The sequence below is a fragment of the Schistocerca nitens genome, chromosome 11, assembly GCF_023898315.1.
Source record: "Schistocerca nitens isolate TAMUIC-IGC-003100 chromosome 11, iqSchNite1.1, whole genome shotgun sequence".
Taxonomy (NCBI): domain Eukaryota; kingdom Metazoa; phylum Arthropoda; class Insecta; order Orthoptera; family Acrididae; genus Schistocerca; species Schistocerca nitens.
In genome coordinates, this window is record NC_064624.1 from 132,570,373 (window position 1) to 132,590,094 (window position 19,722).

General features: G+C 42.0%; 1 protein-coding gene across 1 annotated transcript in view; it reads left to right on the forward strand.

Moving 5' to 3' along the window:
* LOC126212815 (uncharacterized) overlaps window positions 1–19,722 on the forward strand; it is a 128,908-nt gene that overhangs the window by 106,983 nt on the left and 2,203 nt on the right. The window contains exon 6 of the mRNA XM_049940226.1: window positions 2,368–2,561. Within this exon, the coding sequence (XP_049796183.1) occupies window positions 2,368–2,561 (194 nt within the window). The remainder of the gene's footprint in view (window positions 1–2,367; window positions 2,562–19,722) is intronic.

Sequence of the window (19,722 nt, forward strand, 5' to 3'; positions counted from 1 at the left end):
ATGAATGTCCAGATATTTTAACTAGCTATGTTGATAATACTCTGACAGCACACTATGTACAGTTTACTTTCCAAAAATGGTAATTCAGAAACCAGCTTTATTACACCTGGATGTATGTAGCTTGAAACCTTCTTTAATTTATGCTGTAGCAAAAGTTTTCATTTTTCAAAATACACTACTGGCCATTAAAATTGCTACACCATGAAGATGACATGCTACAGTTGCGAAATTTAACCGACAGGAAGAAGATGCTATGATATGCAAATGATTAGCTTTTCAGAGCATCCACAAAAGGTTGGCACCTGTGGCGACACATACAACGTGCTGACATGAGGAAAGTTTCCAACCGATTTCTCATACACAAACAGCAGTTGACCGGTGTTGCCTGGTGAAACGTTGTTGTGATGCCTCATGTAAGGAGGAGAAATGCGTACCATCATGTTTCCGACTTTGATAAAGGTCGGATTGTAGCCTATCGCAATTGCGGTTTATCTTATCGCGACATTGCTTCTCGCGTCGGTCGAGATCCAATGACTGCTAGCAGAATATGGAATCGGTGGGTTCAGGAGGGTAATACGGAACACCGTGCTGGATCCCAACTGCCTTGTATCACTAGCAGTCGAGATGACAGGTATCTTATCCGCATGGCTGTAACGGATCATGCAGCCACGTCTCGATCCCTGAGTCAACAGATGGGGACGTTTGCAAGAACAGTTCGACGAAGTTTGCAGCAGCACGGACTATAAGCTCGGAGACCGTGGCTGCGGTTACCGTTGATGCTGCATCACAGACAGGAGCACCTGCGATGGTGTACTCGATGACGAACCCGGGTGCACGAATGACAAAACGTCATTTTTTTTTCGGATGAATCCAGGTTCTGTTTACAGTGTCATGATGGTCACATCGGTGTTTGGCGACATCACGGTGAACACACATTGGAAGCGTGTATTCGTCATCGCAATACTGGCGTATCACCCAGCGTGATGGGATCGGGTGCCATTGGTTACACGTCTCGGTCACCTCTTGTTCGCATTTATGGCACTTTGAACAGTGGATGTTACATTTCAGATATGTTACAACCCGTGGCTTTACCCTTCATTTGATCCCTGAAAAACCCTATATTTCAGCAGGATAATGCACAATCACATGCTGCAGGTCCTGTATGGGCCTTTGTGGATACAGAAAATGTTCGACTGCTGCCCTGGCAAGCACATTTTCCAGATCTCTCACCAATTGAATACGTCTGGTCAATGGTGGCCGAGCAACTGGCTCGTCACAATATGCCAGTCACTACTCTCAATGAACTGTGGTATCGTGTTGAAGCTGCATGGACAGCTGTACCTGTACACGCCATCCGAGCTCTGTTTGACTCAAAGCGCAGGCATATCAAGGCCGTTATTGTGGCCAGAGGTGGTCGTTCTGGGTACTGATTTCTCAGGATTTATGCACCCAAATTGCGTGTAGTGGTGTTGAAGTATTTTGCGGAAGTTGAAATTATTACAAAATTTGATTACGCAGCTTTCAAGAATATTAATTACATATCAACTTCTATAACAGAAACATTTTTAATATGTCGTAGTTTCAAAGATATTTCCTCCAAACGTAATATCCCAAATTACTTCCTGGAGTGTGTACTACTCTTTAGAAGTGAAATTGGGCACAAAGAAAAGATATGTATTGCATTATTTTGACTACTCTACACACTCCCCCCCCCCTCCCTCCCCCAAGTTTTATCTAGACTGCTTACTGACACTTGGGAGTGCCCCCGTGTCAGCCACACTGCTAGCGAGTGCAGCGCTGCTTGGCCCTCGTTCTGCTGACGTGTGTGCAGCTGCAGCATGGCAGGTGAGCTGCTGCTGACTGCCCTGTCAGCAGGTCAGCAAAGTTCTGCAAGTCTCTTTCTCTCTCTCTCTCTCTCTCTCTCTCTCTCTCTCTCTCTCTCTCTCTCCCCCCCCCCCCCTCTCTCTCTCTCTCTCTCTCTCTCTCTCTCTCTCTCTCCCTCACACACACACAATTTTCTTGTTGATACAGAATATACACTGGTACTGTCAACTTTTTAAATTTGTGAATGAAGTAAATATTTTGAAGCTTCTGTTAGTGGAGGTAAGGCTCTGCATTACTAATTGTATAATGCTGCTCTTTAGTGCAATTCATCACTATACTTTTAGCTAAAAAAAAAGGCAAAGTTTCTGGGTTCAAGTCCCAGTCTTGCACATAATTTTTACCTACCAGGAAGTTTCAAATCAGGGAACACTCCACTGTTGAGTGTGAATTCATTCTGGGTATTTTCACATTAACGCACACAGTGTCCACGATATGGCATGTCGATTTTTTTAAAATTTGAACCTCATCACTTGTGTGTTACAGGCGTCCTGTTCTGAATGAAGACCTTCTCACCTTCCACCAAGAACACCCCTCCTTTCGCAGCAGCTTCAGTGCGCTATGCGAAGAGCGACAGCCGGAGGCATCACAAATGTTCGGCCTCGCGGACGCACTGCACTCCCTCTATCGTTTCAACTTGTTCTACGAGATATTTACTTCAGGTGTTGGCAGAATTGTAGGTAAGTTTAATACTGGGACCCATCTACTACATGTTTATGTACTGACTACGTCGACTGTAGTCTAATTCGAGGAATCAGATTGAAAAACTTCTGTGGATACCAAGTTGTAGATCTTCCATGATTTACAGTGCCGCTCAAGGTAGTTGCTGATGTCTTTCCATTGTCAGTTTTTTGACAGTTTGGCATGTTTCCATCTAAGTCTGTTACAAGATGATAATGTATCATCGACACCCGTACTATATAGTATACAAAACAACTACGAATGCAAAATTTTGTAGTGTTTAGAGGAGACCAAAAAAAAAACACATTTATATGTGACAAAAATATCACAAGTGCATGGTGACACAGTGCCTCAACGGCTACTTAGGAACATGCCTAGAAAGACTGGTAGTTTCTGCCCTTCACTCCATTTACAAATAAAACCTAAATTCCCCCTCTCGCTCTGTCGAAATCTTGAAATTTCACTGGGGTGGCGGACACAATCACAGCAAAACTTGACTGGAGATTGGATGGCACTCGGAATCATTACTGTCATTGGTGAATGACTGGGAGCTTTCCCAAAATTAGAAGTTAGAATTTTGGTAAGGACACTCTCTGCCTTCCACCTCCAAGAATGGCAGTCTTTCTGCAACCTCTCGGACCACGCAAGCGAAGATGGCTTCCGAACAGTGTTAACTGCTGCACACAGCCGGCGCACGTGCACACACGAGTATCGGCAGTTACTTGGTCAGATACTGGCAGCAATACTTTTCCATGATATAGTTCAGGTTGAGTGCTGTATGTTAACTTTGGGGAGTTAGTCGTTTCAGTAGATGTTTGAATTATCTGTTTGATTTGCAGGATGCACTTCGCATCTTTGAACAGTGTTTGCTCTTCACTTATGATTATCACATTCTGATATGCTTTACGCTTGACCAATGGTGATATGCATTACGCGATCCCAAATTTGGTGCCAAGATCGGAGATAGAAACATTATTGTTACTTTGACTTTGCATTTTTTGTCATCTTGTTGAACGTTTCCCCACCTGAATGGACATAAAGGCGAAATAAATAGCATCTTCTATGCTAAAGAGGCAAAGAAACTGGTAAACCTGTCTAATATCATGTAAGACCCCACGAGCACTTACAAGTGCCGCAGCACGACGTGGCATGGACTCAGACTAATGTCTGAAGTAGTGCTCGAGGGAACTGACACCATGAATCCTGCAGGGCTGTCTACAAATCTGTAATAGTACAAGGGGGTGGAGATCTCTTCTGAACAGCACGTTGCAAGGCATCCCAGATTTGGTCAACAATGTTGGTGTCGATAGGCCCAGGCGAGGCATAAAGCTTTGTATCACGCAGTCATCAAAGGCCCACTAGTGGACCTTCGGCTCCGAAAGCCCATATCAATAATGTTTCATTGTATAGTTTGCACGCTGACAATTGTTGATGGCCCAGCATCGAAATCTGCAGCAATTTGCAGAAGGGTTGCACTTCCGTCACATTGAACGGTTCTCTTCAGTAGTCGTTGGTCCCGCTCTTGTGGGATCTATTTCTGGCCGCAGCGATGTCACAGATTTGATGTTTTACCGGATTCTTGATATTCGCAGTACACTCGTAAAGTGGTTGACCAGTAAAATCCCAACTCCATTGCTACCTCGGAGATGCTGTGTCCCATCGCTCTTGCGACGAGTATAACACTACGTTCAAATTTTCTTAAGTCTTGACAATCGGCCATTGTAGCAGCAGTAACTGATCTAACAACTGTGCCAAACACTTATTGTCTTACACAAGCGTTGCCGACCGCAGCGCCGTATTCTGCCCCGTTTACCTCTCTATGCATTTGAATACACTTTCCTATACCAGTTTCTTTGGCACTTCAATGCACGAGCATGCATTTTCATTCAGTGGTTATATGCCTCCCTCAACTAATATGTGGTGTTGTGTAATGGCTGACCTGTATATTTTGTGTACGACTATTGACTTTCAGAGGTGGGTCTACCCCTGTTAAATTCAGATTTAATAAGACGTTATATCCTGAATGACTTGTTTCATTACCTATCAAAAGTAAATTCGCTTGATTGCATAGGGAGCTTTACTTTATTTTCCGATTACAGATACTTTAATTTTGCATGTCAAGGGTAGGCCCAACAACAAACACAACCTCCCACCTCACAAATGTTTAATGTGGCCTCTGGTGGATCGTTGCAGAGTAATTGCTTTTCGTTTTGTTTCTTACCTCTCCTCTATATCTGTAGCTGCACTGCGCTGAATACATCTCGCTGCATTCGGTCATGGACGCGGTGCTCACTGCTGGCGACAGTGATGTCCACTCTACTCTCCACTGTCAACCACGAGGGAAAGCGATGACGTTGAATTCATGAATTTACTTCAAACATCGTACACATTTAGTAGGCACGACTCTGGCAATTCTAAGAAAACTGCAAGAAAAGTTTTACGCATCTATTATATACCTGGTGTACCTGTGTGTAGGTGCGTGAGCACAAGACTCCATGGTGGTGAAGTGGTTCCCACTCGAGCTGGGTAAAGCGAAAGTGTACGAGGTGACAGTTCGACTCTTGCTCAAGCCTTCATTTTTGTAAATTCTAAGGTACTCAAGAAATTTGCACCTACACTATTTGTTCTCCCTACATTAGCAATGTCTCACCCCTATGCTGCTTAACTGCCAAATGGGGCCTGCCTCTGTGTCTGCAGCTCGAAGCGTCAAGGTGCAAAGTAGTTCCGGGTACCTTACCAGACTGCATGTATAAGGAATTTTGCAAATCGCAACAGAGATACATTTTCAGGAGAACTCTATGGCTTTCTACATTTACTTGTCGATGGTTACAAATATGTTTGTTCTAATTTAATTAAAAAGAGTAAGTAGTCAAACTTCATGCAAATACATGTTTTTTTAAAAGTGATATTACATCTCAAATGCCATATAAATTAAATGATATGACAAGTGATGAAAAAAATGCAGATTAACAATTAAGACTGAGTGGGAGTCGAACCATCACCTCATCAACGTTCATCTTAAGAAAGTCAAGCGCTAACCGTGTGACCTGTACGAACTCCAACCCCTTCCACCCACACACAGATACATCCATCCCTCCTCGCTATTGCCAGTCAGTCTGAAAAATCCAAGACAAGAGACTTTCCTCAACTGTACTTTATGCCAAAGCCTCCTATTCCTATTTCCAACAAACCACAGTGAAGAATTTGAGTGGAGCAATCAATCAGAATGTAGTTTCAATACACAAATTTCAGAAAATCCAAGATAGGGAACTAGCTCAATTGTGCTTCATACATCCACACCCTCTCCACTCCTGTCTAGCCAATCAGAGTGGAATGTTAAACTGATGCATAAAAATGACAACAAGCTGCATTATTTACATAAAATTGCATAAAGACATAACTCCCCTTCAATCAGAGGTTAGTATTTAGCCTCCATCAAACTGAAAGAGCCAGTTACAATGTAACCTCTTCTAAACTTTGCTCAAAAGTACTTGTACATCTCAATTACCTATAAAAAAACACAACACACACTTAAAAATTTACCTGAATTGTGTAAAAGTGCTGTCAACTATTTTTTCATTGCTAAATTCAAAAATCGTTTATGAACAGGTTTGTTATTCACATCTATGAATTACACTTGAAACTATACATCATTCAGTATGAAAAAATTGAACAAGTGTGTGTGATGGTGATTATACAGGGTGTTACAAAAAGGTATGGCCAAACTTTCAGGAAACATTCCTCACACACAAATAAAGAAAAGATGTTATGGGGACATGTGTCTGGAAATGCTTAATTTCCATGTTAGAGCTCATTTTAGTTTCTTCCACCTACACTCAATGGAGCACGTTATCATGATTTCATACGGGATACTCTACCTGTGCTGCTAGAACATGTGCCTTTACAAGTACGACACAACATGTGGTTCATGCACGATGGAGCTCCTGCACATTTCAGTCGAAGTGTTCGTACGCTTCTCAACAACAGATTCGGTGACCGACGGATTGGTAGAGGCAGACCAATTCCCTGGCCTCCACGCTCTCCTGACCTCAACCCTCTTGACTTTCATTTATGGGGGCATTTGAAAGCTCTTGTCTACGCAACCCCGGTACCAAATGTAGAGACTCTTCGTGCTCGTACTGTGGACGGCTGTGATACAATACGCCATTCTCGAGGGCTGCATCAGCGCATCAGGCATTCCATGCGACGGAGGGTGGATGCGTGTATCCTCGCTAACAGAGAACATTTTCAACATTTCCTGTAACAAAGTGCTTGAAGTCATGCTGGTATGTTCTGTTGCTGTGAGTTTCCATTCCATGATTAATGTGATTTGAAGAGAAGTAATAAAATGAGCTCTAACATGGAAAGTAAGCGTTTCCGGACACATGTCCACATAACATATTTTCTTTCTTTGTGTGTGAGGAATGTTTCCTGAAGGTTTGGCCGTAACTTTTTGTAACACCCTGTATATGTGGTGACACGATTGGAGATGACTTGTCGCTCTATGAACCATCAATAATGTTTTCTGAGATTCAAATGACAATATCCCTTAAGTATTTTAGACATGGAAATACTACTGTAACATTTGACAATCATCATAGAATAACTTAGATGTGGAAATATTTAATTTGAAGGTCCTTTGTGCATGAAAAGTGTATGGAAGCCTACATATAACACATACAACACGGGATGCCGTTCTGAGCAGCTGGAAATCACCCTGATTGCTGTCAAACGATTGGCGGCAGCTGCGAACTGGTGTGTCGGAAGAGCTTCCGAGAGTCGTGTACCAGTGATACTGTTACCAAAGGTACTTCTAGTACTATCCTCTCGTGTGGATCCTCACTACTATGAGGAAAGAACACAATCTGTCACTAATCGTCCACTTGGCTGTGAGTGGCTTGTCAATGGTAGATCTAGACATCCTGTGTAGGGTGGATGGGGACCAGGGAGGACTCAGGGTGTTATACCAATCCCCCTGACCAACAAGTCTTAGGTGCTATCTTTCATTGAAAATGAAACTGAGCTAGTGGGACTCACTTCACCTGTTTTGGGGAAACCTGTGTTGTCTGGTGTCAAGAGGAGGCAAACGCAACAGGTAGGGGTTCATTAATCGTCAGCAGTTCAAATGTAAGGCGAATGATGATACCCCTTATGGAAATAGCAGCAAGGGACATGGAAGAGCACCAGGTGCACTCAGCGTGTACACCTGTGGGCCTCATTCGGCATGCTGGAGAGGCTATTCCAGTAGTCATTGAGGGAACAAGGTGCAACCAACTGCAGACTGTGGCACACGGTGGGACATATGACGCCCTCATCTGGCCTCCGAGATCATTCTTGGGTCGTCCCAGCAACTGGCAGAGCAGGCTGAGAAGACCAACCTTGTGCATGGAGTTTCAGCAAAGCTCACGTTTTGTAGCATTGTCCCCAGAACTGAGTGTGGCCCTTTGGATCTAAGTTGAGTGGAAAGACTGAACCAGAGACTTCGAAGGTTCCGTGACGAGCTAGGCTGCAACTTTCTGGTCTTGCGCCGTAGGGTTGAGAACTGTAGGATCCCCCTAAATGGGTCAGGTGTGCACCACACATCAGAGGCTGCTACTCAAGTAGCTGACTGTGTGTGGGGTGCACACAAGGGTTTCTTAGAATTGGTGACACTCTATCCAGTCCAGATATCGATAGCTGTAAGAAACCCAGAAGTATCAGTGAAAGATCAAAAGAAATGGCTCCCACAGGTAAGAGTGTTAAAATCATAAAGATAAACTGCCGCCGAGGCATTCACAACAAAGTGCCAGAGCAGATGGTGCCCCTGAAAAGAAGTGAAGCTCACATAATACTAAGTACAGAAAAGTGGCTGAAATCTGAAATCGATAGCAGCGCGATTTTTGAGGGAAATTTGAGTGTAACCTTTTACAAGAGGTTGGGCAAATGGGAAATGGAGGTGGTGTGAAGCTTCCTGGCAGATTAAAACTGTGTGCCGTACTGAGACTCGAACTCGGGACCTTTACCTTTCATGGGCAATTGCTCTACCAAGTGAGCTACCCAAGCATGACTCACGCCGCGTCCTCACAGCTTTACTTCTGCCATTACCTCGTCTCCTACCTTCCAAACGGGGTGTGGGTTGTGCTTGGGTAGCACAGTTGGTAGAGCAATTGCCCACGAAAGGCAAAGGTCCCGAGTTCGAGTCTAGGTCCGGCACACAGTTTTAATCTGCTAGGAAGTTTCATATCAGCGCACACACCGCTGCAGAGTGAAAATCTCATTCTGGAGGTGGTGTATTTGTCTTAGTAGACAAGAACTCAAATCCCCTGAGACTGAAATTGGAGCTGTGTATGAGACTGTTTGGCCACGATTCATCATGAGACATGGGCAGCAAATGATAATTGTATTCTATCAAACAATGGAAAATCCAGGATGGAATGTAGCAATACCAGAGAAGGAAAGTTGCTACTCACCATATAGCGGAGATGCTGAGTCGCGATAGGCACAACAAAAAGATTCACAAAATTAAAGCTTTCGGCCATTAAGGCCTTTGTCAGCAGTAGACACACACACACACACACACACACACACACACACACACACACACACACAAATGCAACTTGCACACACGTCTGCTGTCTCAGAGAGACGTGTGTGTTGCATTTGTGTGTGTGTGTGTGTGTGTGTGTGTGTGTCTGTGTCTACTGCTGACAAAGGCCTTAATGGCCGAAAGCTTTAATTTTGTGAATCTTTTTGTTGTGCCTATCGTGACTCAGTATCTCCCCTATGGTATTGATAATTGGATTCTGTTTCACCCACCAGACTGATCTCCTGATGTAACTGAAAACTTTAAAGTAAACCTCAGTTCACTTGTATGTAAGTTCCACAATCATACTGTAATAACTGGAGGAGACTTTAATCATCCAACAGATAATTGGGAAAATTATGGTTTTCTTAGTGGTGGGCATGATAAAACATTCTGTGAAACTTTACCAAATGCCTACTCTAAAAACTACGTAGAACAGATAGTTAGGAACCCTACTCATTATGAAAATGTTGAATCTAATGACAACAAACAGACCAGACCTCTTTGAGGATGTCCTCATCCAAACTGTTATCAGTGGCAACAATGATTACCAAGGTACTAAGGACAACCAAAACAACTAGAAAGATATATATGTCCACTAAACTAAATAAGAAATCAGTATTGTCATATCTCAATGAAGAACTTGAAACTTTCGGCACAGGGCAGGAGCATGCAGAGGAACTACACCTCAAGTTTAAATGAATAGTTGCGTATGCTCTTGATAGATATATACCCAGTAGAGCAGTTCATAATGGGAGGGAACCTCCATGGTACACAGAACCGAAAACATCGATCATGTGAAGCACAACTAGCCCTCTTCTCACGTGACATACTGAGGGCTTTGGATTGAGGCAGTCAGATAGCTGTAATATTTCTTGATTTCCGAAAAGGGTTTGACTCAGTGCCTCTTCTATGCTTACTGTCAAAAGTACCATCATATGGGGTATCAAGTGAAATTTGTGACTTGATTGATGTCCTTTTTTGTAGGGGAACGCAGCGTGCTATCTCGGACGGAGAGCCATCGTCAGATGTAGAACTGATTTCAGGTGTGCCCCAAGAAACTGTGTTGGGGCCATTGCTGTTCATGTTGACATTGCAGACGGTATTAATTGTAACCTCATACTTCTTGCGAATGATGCAATTACCAGTGATGAAGTACTGTCTGAGAGTAGCTGCATAAATACTGTCAGTAGCTGCATAAATACTGTCATGTCCTGATAAGATTTCAAAATGTTGCAAAGAGCAGCAACTTGCATTAAATGTCCAGAAAGGTAAAATTGTGCTCTTCACAAAATGAAATACGTAGTTTTCTATGACTATGATACCAGTGAGTCACTGTTGGAATCGGCCAACTCATACAAATACCTCATATACCTCTGATACCCCATACAAATACCAATACTTTGCAGGGATATGAAATGGAATGATCACATAGGCTCAATTATGGGTTAAGCAGGTTGCAGAAGTGTGTGGGACCTGTACCATATAGGACTAACAGGGAATATTGAACGTATAGAGAGAAGACCAGCATCAAACATACCTATAATGCTAATTCGTTGCTCACACTGTATTAGCCGACATTGGTTCTAAAGTATCTATGGAGAGTATGTTTCATAGTCGTTCTATTATTTCGTAGTGAATGAAATACAGCTAGCAGTGTAATTCACAGATGCGATTGTTGGACAAGTCCATCCACGATTTTTGAAGTTAGCAATGAAATCATGCAGGCAGGAGTACCCACCAAACTGATGAGACTGGTTCAAATGACTTTTAGAAGAACAGTATGCAAAGTAAAGGATGAGGTCACTATCCTGTTTAATGTTGGTTTGGAGAGGGTAACGCGAAAGACACAAAACAGAAACTACGTCTAAAGCTACATCCATACTCCACAAGCCACCTGACGGTGTGTGGTGGAGGGTACTTTGAGTACCTCTATTGGTTCTCCCTTCTATTCCAGTCTCGTATTGTTTGTGGAAAGAAACATTGTCGGTATGCCTCTGTGTGGACTCTAATCTCTCTGATTTTATCCTCACGGTCTCTTTGCGAGATATATGTAGGAGGGAGTAATATACTGCTTGACTCCTCAGTGAAGGTATGTTCTCGAAGCTTCAATAAAAGCCCGTACCGAGCTACTGAGTGTCTCTCCTGCAGAGTCTTCCACTGGAGTTTATCTGTCATCTCCGTAACGCTTTCGCGATTACTAAATGAACCTGTAATGAAGCGCGCTGCTCTCCGTTGGATCTTCTCTATCTCTTCTATCAACCCTATCTGGTATGCATCCCACACTGGTGAGCAGTATTCAAGCAGTGGGTGAACAAGTGTACTGTAATCTTCTTCCTTTGTTGTTGGATTGCATTTCCTTAGGATTCTTCCAATGAATCTCAGTCTGCCATCTGCTTTACCGACGATCAACTTTATAAGATCATTCCGTTTTAAATCACTCCTAATGCCTACTCCCAGATAATTTATGGAATTAACTGCTTCCAGTTGCTGACCTGCTATACTGTAGCTAAATGATAGAGGATCTTTCTTTCTATGTATTCGCAGCACATTACACTTGTCTACATTGAGATTCAATTGCCATTTCCTGCACCATGCGTCAATTCGTTGCAGATCCTCCTGCATTTCAGTACAATTTTCCATTGTTATAACCTCTTGATATATTACAGCATCATCCGCAAAAAGCCTCAGTGAACTTCCAATGTCATCCACAAGGTCATTTATGTATATTGTGAATAGCAACGGTCCTACGACACTCCCCTGCGGCACACCTGAAATCACTCTTACTTCGGAAGACTTCTCTCTATTGAGAATGACATGCTGCGTTCTGTTATCTAGGAACTCTTCAATCCAATCACACAATTGGTCTGATAGTCCATATGCTCTTACTTTGTTCATTAAACGACTGTGGGGAACTGTATCAAACATCTTGCGGAAGTCGAGAAACACGGCATCTACCTATGAACCTGTTTCTTTGGCCCTCTGAGTCTCGTGGACGAATAGCGTGAGCTGGGTTTCGCACGATCGTCTTTTACGAAACGCATGCTGATTCCTACATAGTAGATTTCTAGTCTCCACGAAAGTCATTATACTCGAACATAACATGAGTTCCAAAATTCTACAACTGATCGACGTTAGAGATATAGGTCTATAGTTCTGCACACCTGTTCGACATCCCTTCTTGAAAACGGGAATGAGCTGTGCCCTTTTCCAATCCTTTGGAACGCTACTCTCTTCTAGAGACCTACAGTACACTGTGGCAAGAAGGGGGGCAAGTTCCTTCACATACTCTGTGTAAAATCGAACTGGTATCCCATCAGGTCCAGCGGCCTTTCCTCTTTTGAGTGATTTTAATTGTTTTTCTATCCCTCTGTCGTCTATTTCGATATCTACCATTTTGTCATCTGTGCGACAATCTAGAGAAGGAACTAGTGCAGTCTTCCCCTGTGAAACAGCTTTGGAAAAAGACATTTAGTATTTCGGCCTTTAGTCTGTCATCCTCTGTTTCAGTACCATTTTGGTCACAGAGTGTCTGGACATTTTGTTTTGATCCACCTACCGCTTTGACATAAGACCAAAATTTCTTAGGATTTTCTGCCAAGTCTGTACATAGACCTTTACTTTCAAATTCAAATAACACCTCTCGCATAGCCCTCTTCACACTACATTTCGCTTCGCGTAATTTTTGTTTGTCTGCAAGGCTTTGGCTATGTTTATGTTTGCTGTGAAGTTCCCTTTGCTTCAGCAGCAGTTTTCTAACTCAGTTGTTGTACCACGGTGGCTCTCTTCCATCTCTTACAATCTTGCTTGACAACTACTCATCTAAGGCATATTGTACGCTGGTTTTGAACTTTGTCCACTGATCTCCAACACTATCTGTACTTGAGACAAAACTTTTTTGTTGAGCCATCAAGTACTCTGAAATCTGCTTTTTGTCACTTTTGCTAAACAGAAAAACCTTCCTACCTTTTTTAATATTTCTATTTACGGCTGAAATCATTGATGCAGTTACCGCTTTATGATCGCTGATTCCCTGTTCTGCATTAACTGTTTCAAATAGTTCGGGTCTGTTTGTCACCAGAAGGTCTACTTAAAAAAATTTCACTGGATTCTTTGTCCCTGCCACTCGTTATGAACGTTTGAGTCTCCCAGTCTATATCCGGCAAATTAAAATCTCCACCCAGAACTATAATATGGTTGGGAAATCTACTCGATATATTTTCCAAATTTTCCTTCAGGTGCTCTGCCATAACAGTTGCTGAGCCAGGGGGCCTATAGAGACATCCAATTACCATGTTTGAGCCTGCTTTAACTGTGACCTTCACCCAAATTACTTCACATTTCGGATCTCCGTCAGTTTCCTTTGATACTATTGCACTTTTTATCGCTATAAACACGCCTTCCCCTTCACTGTCCAGCCTGTCTCTGTGGTATACATTCCAATCTGAGTTTAGAATTTCATTACTGTTTACATCTGGTTTCAGGCAACTTTCTGTCCCTAGTACTATGTGGGCATTGTGACTGTTTTTAAATGAGAGCAGTTCTGGGACCTTTCTATAGACGCTCCTGCAGTTTACTATTACCACATTAATATTGTTATTCCCTGTTGCGTATTGCCTACTACTACCTTGTCGCGTCTCAGGAGGCATCTTGTCGGGCCTAAGGAGGGAATTCTCTAACCTAAAAACTCACATGTGTTCCTGAGGGAACACTGTAATAGAGCAATGCAGGATCTCATATATGCATATGATGCTGATTTGTTATCCAGAAGGTAGAAAGATATAGAGTGGAGATAGGGCTGATGATTAATCAGTCAGAGACTGAGTATATGTTAACATATAGAAAAAGGTATGGCGAAGAAGAAAGAAGTGTGGCTTTGAATGGGAAAGAACATGAATGCTGTGAGAGCTTTAAATATCTTGGGTCAGTGGTAACTGAGAATAATGATACGAGAAAAGAAATATGTGCAAGGACTGCAGCTGGAAACAGGATTTACTTTGCACTGATTGCAGTACTTAAAGCAAGAACCCTTAGTAGGAATCTGAAGCTGATTGTGTATTGCACATTAGTGAGACCTGTGGTGATGTAGGGTTCAGAGACTTGGACAGTGATGAGGATTTGTTAGCAGAGGTGGAAAGGAAGATACTAAGGAAAAATCTATGGACCAGTGAATGGTAGTGGGTTTTGGCGAATCAGAAATAGTAAGGGAGATATGAGTGTTGTATAACAAACCAGATATGGTGACAGAAATAAAGGTTAATAGAATGCATTGGTTGCTACATCATAAAAAAAATAAATAAAAAAAAATATGGAGAGCAAAACAGACAAGAGAGCATTCAATGGCAAAGCGGGTGGACACCGTATAAGGAGCAGACCAAGGACCAGATGGCTAGATAACGAGGAGGAGGACGAGTTGAGAAGAATGGGGGTTAGAAAATAGAGAGCTAAGGCAGCCAGCAGAGAAGAGTTGGCAGGGATTGTCTAGGAGGCCAAGGTGCTGCATGGGGTGTAGTGCCAGGGAGTAAGTAAGTGATGAAATCATAATTGACTACATTTTTACACAATTCACACATTTTAAATGTTTGATGTATTTCTAGATAAATAATTCATATATTTAAAAACAAAGATGATGTGACTTACCATACGAAAGCGCTGGCAGGTCGATAGAAACACCAACAGACACATACATACACAATTCATTTCATTTGGATACTTTTGAGTACAAGCTAGATGGGCTACAGTCTAACTTCATCTTTCTGGTTCATTATGCAGAGTGTGTGTGTGTGTGTGTGTGTGTGTGTGTAGATAATGCAACTTAACATAGATAATGCAACTTGGCTTCATTTTTACACGTTATTTAAATACTGCACTCTGATTGGCTGGAGAGCAGGGTGAGGGGGTGTTTTGTATGAAGTACAATTTAGATAGCTTCCTCTCTTTTTTTTAACCACATTCTGAGCAGATGAATTATTTCATTTTAATACTTTGTTGCAGTCGGTTGGAAAGAGGAGGAAGAAGGTGGGGCAAAAGCACAATTGAGTTAGTTCCCTCATCTTGGATTTTTTTTAATTGATCAAGGGAAGAGGGGAGGAGGGGAGATATTTTGTTTCCCCATCAACACAACTGGGTTTGTTCTGTCATCTTGGGTTTATTTATTTATTTAAAGCACATTCTGATGCCCCATTTTAATAGTTCACAGTGATTTGTTGGAAAGATGAGGGGAGAGATGTTTCAAATTTTCTACTAGCACAAATGTATTTTTAATTGGCTGTTTCATTTTAAAGAGCTTGCCATGATCTGTTGGAGGCAGGGAGAGGGGGTCAGTGATAGGCCTTTTAATTTTCCACTAAGTAAATTGTGTCAGTTATGAAATCTTGGAATTTTTGATTGGTTCTTTCATTTCTTATTGTCTGGAGATAGGAAGGAGGAGATAGAAGGAAGCGAGGCAAGGGGTACAAATCACAACTAAGCAAGTTGGCTTTTTCCTACAAATTTTTAAACTGCTGCTATTCCACAATTTCTTGCATTTTTTGCCATCTGCCAATTGAATTTTTAAATTTCCCACTATTTTATGCATTGGGAGATAGGTCTAATTTGTATTTACCTACAATTTTTTTTGTATTTCTCACTGCCACCCACATTCAATTTCTGAATTTCCTGCCGAAAGCGATACAGTACCACAACTTTGGAACTGACTAATTGCAGAAACTGGAACTTTGCACCAGGTTCTCTATAGCCAAACAACTCAAGGGATTTGTATATAGAACCCCCTGTGTTACATAGAGCACAGTGTTCCTCCATGTCTTCTTGGAATCCTACAAATTGTTCCTGACTATAAGCTTCAAAAGGACTCTTCAGCACTTTTATGCAAGTTTTCATCAGTTTTTTTAACACTGAATTGTTGAGGACTTGATAATTCCTAATAATGATTTGCTGACATTCTAAGAACCGGAACTTGTTGTACTCTTTTTAATGGGACTGGAGGTGCTCCAGAATGATGCTCCATCCAGGGTGAGACTGGTCATTAAGGAACTGACACATCTTAATACCAAAGTGTGCTGGAGCTCCATCCTACTGTAGCCATACATGATTCATGATTACCTTGTCTTCAGGCTGAGGTGTACACCATGTTTGTGAAGCAGTTTAACAACAGTTTCCATTCATGCACTGTTCAAAAAACTACCGTCCTAGCAGCTACTGTGGTGACACATGTATAATGTGTGAGGGTTTCCTCCCAACTCTTACATGTAATGGGCATTTTCCTTAGTCCAGAAAATAATATTCTTCCTGTGAGATCTTTGATATACACTACTGGCCATTAAAATTGCTACACCAAGAAGAAAAGCAGATGATAAATGGGTATTCATTGGACAAATATATTATACTAGAACTGACATGTGATTACATTTTCATGCAATTTGGGTGCATAGATCCTGACAAATCAGTACCCAGAACTACCACCTCTGGCCGTAATAACAGCCTTGATACACCTGGGCATTGAGTCAAACAGAGCTTGGATGGCGTGTACAGGTACAGCTGCCCATGCAGCTTCAACACGATGCCACAGTTCATCAAGAGGAGTGACTGGCATATTGTGACGAGCCAGACGTTTTCAATTGGTGAGAGATCTGGAGAATGTGCTGGTCAGGGCATCAGTCGAACATTGTCTGTATCCTCAAAGGCCCGTACAGGACCTGCAATGTGCGGTCGTGCATTATCCTGCTGAAATGTAGGGTTTCGCAGGGATCAAATGAAGGGTAGAGCCACGTGTCGTAACACATCTGAAATGTAACGTCCACTGTTCAAAGTGGTGTCAATGCAAACAAGAGGTGACTGAGGCGTGTAACCGATGGCACCCCATACCATCGGGTGGTGCGCCAGTATGGCGATGACGAATACACGCTCCAATGCACGTTCACCGAGATATCGCCAAACACGGATGTGACAATTGTGATGCTGTAAACAGAATGACGTTTTTCCATTCGTGCACCCAGGTCGTCGAGTACACCATCGCAGGTGCTTCTGTCTGGGATGCAGCGTCAACGTCTCCGAGCTGATAGTCCATGCTGCTGCAAACGTTGTCGAACTGTTCATGCAGATGGTTGTTGTCTTGCAAACGTCCCCATATGTTGAGTCAGGGATCGAGACGTGGCTGCACGATCTGTTACATCAGTGCGGATAAGATGCCTGTCATCTCGACTGCTAGTGATACGAGGCCATTGGGAACCAGCACGGCGTTCAGTATTACCCTCCCGAACCCACTGATTCCATATTCTGTTAACAGTCATTGGATCTCGACCAACGTGAGCAGCAATGTTGTGATATGATAAACCGCAATTGTGATAAGCCACAATCCGACCTTTATCAAAGTCGGAAACGTGATGGTACGCATTTCTCCTTCTTACACAAGGCATCACAACAACGTTTCACCAGGCAACGCTGGTCAACTGCTGTTATTGTATGAGAAATCGGTTGGAAACTTTTCTCATGTCAGCACGTTGTAGGTGTCGCCACCGGCGCCAACCTTGTGTGAATGCTCTGAAAAGCAAATCATTGGAATACCACAGCATCTTGTTCCTGTTGGTTAAATTTTGTGTCTGTAGCACGTCATCCTCGTGATGTAGCAATTTAATGGCCAGTAGTGTACCACACATTTATTACATTACTACCAATCTGCCCAACAGCTTCTTATGGGTAGCACTATGTATCTACAGACCAGCAATTTGCAAGTTATACAGACCAACATTGGTCAAGAATAAGTCTATCAAATAGTGAATTCACATAACAAATGCCTACTGCTGTCTCTGAACTTAGACCTAGCACACAGACAGGAAAAAGAGATGGGAGAATTTCATTTCTAATATGTATGAATGGGTGATTTCAAGGAATTCTGCCATTTGCCCTAAGATGGCAATGGCTTCATTTTCCAAGCTGCAGGGTACTTTAATTCTTTATAGTTCAGCCATTATGCAAGAAATATTTGTAAATTACACATGCAGAGGACTTCCTCGTGAATCGGTGTATCACTGTATCAAAGTCCCCTCAGTAGTTCATGGGATTAACCTTCACATACAGGCAGAACAATGTGTCAGGGTACTTTAAGTTTTGTATGGCTAACACTCTTGAGCGAGACAAAGCAGGAATTTGTCAACAAAGCACAGCAAGATGTAACTCGTTGCTCCATGTTGTTAGATACATCAGTCACAAATACTGGCCTAACTCCTTTCATTTCAGTGTGTTTTAATGAGGTTAAACATTGTTAACTGCATCATACCTTTGCAGATTTACAGAGTAACTTTGTCACCATGGATGCACAACTCCAACAATGCAATGCTGAAGCAAAACAATACAAGACTAACAACAATGCAATTTTTTGAGTACTGGTTTCGGTCTGTTTTAGACCATCTTCAAATCTCACACCATGATGGTAGGTGGTGGCAGTGAATGGTGCAGGCGCTACAACAAGCAGTTAGTGTTTGTGAAGCTGTAGCACCTGCTCCATGCACCGGCACACCATCATGGTATGTCTGAAGATGGTCTGCACCAGATTGAAACTGGTAACCTTAAAAAAAGTTTCTTGCAGTTGTAACTCTTTATGTTCATTTTGTGTAGCATTCATTTAAGGGGAATAAGACGTCAAACGGGCTGACTTGGAGCAGGAGGGTCACCACAGGACATTTTAATTTCTACTGTCTATACTTTTACAAATAAATTCATAAAACTTTGTCACTGTGACCAGGAAGGATTGAGGACTCACACTCATCACAGTGGAAGTTCAAAAACGTAACAAAATACCTTTTTTTACATGTGAAATTTCATCATTTTTTTCACTTATTACTGGCTGCATTTGTTGCTATAGGTACACTTTGATTCTTAAGTGAGAGAGATTCTTTGATGAATTTTTCATAGCATACAAGCTGTAGTTACAGGCGTATGAAACTCTAGAATTTTCCAGATATATTAAAAAACTGTGGAAAAAATTGAGATAATTAACTATAAAACTTGAATTTTTTCTAAACATGAAGTTTAAAATGTAACAGTTCATTCATTTTTTCATAAATTAAATAACTTCTAGAGTTTCATACACCTGTAACTATGGTTTGTATGCTGTGCAAAAGTCATCAAATAATCTCTCTTAGTTAGGAAGAAAAGTGTACCTATAGCAACAAACGCAGCCAGTAGTAAGTGAAAAAGTGATGAAATTTCACATGTAAAAAAAAAAAAATGTTTTGTTACGTTTTTGAGTTTCCACTGCTATGAATATGAATCCTGAATCCTTCTTGGTCATGCTGTTAAAGTTTTATGAATTTATTTGTAAAAGTATAGACAGTGGGAATTAAAATGTCCTGTGGTGCCTCTCCTGCTCCAAGTCGGCCCATTTGACGTCCTACCCCCCCTTGATAAATCTGTTATATGACTCTGTAAATGTTAGAATTTATGTTAACATCCCGTCTTACATCATTTGAGTTAATAATTCCTGGGCATTTGTTGGTTGCGACCTGCTCTAGCCATCGATCATCGATAATTCAGTTCCACAACTCCTAGTCTTATTGTGTAGAGGGGACTCTGATTTCAGCTACCTCCATCGTGTGAGCACC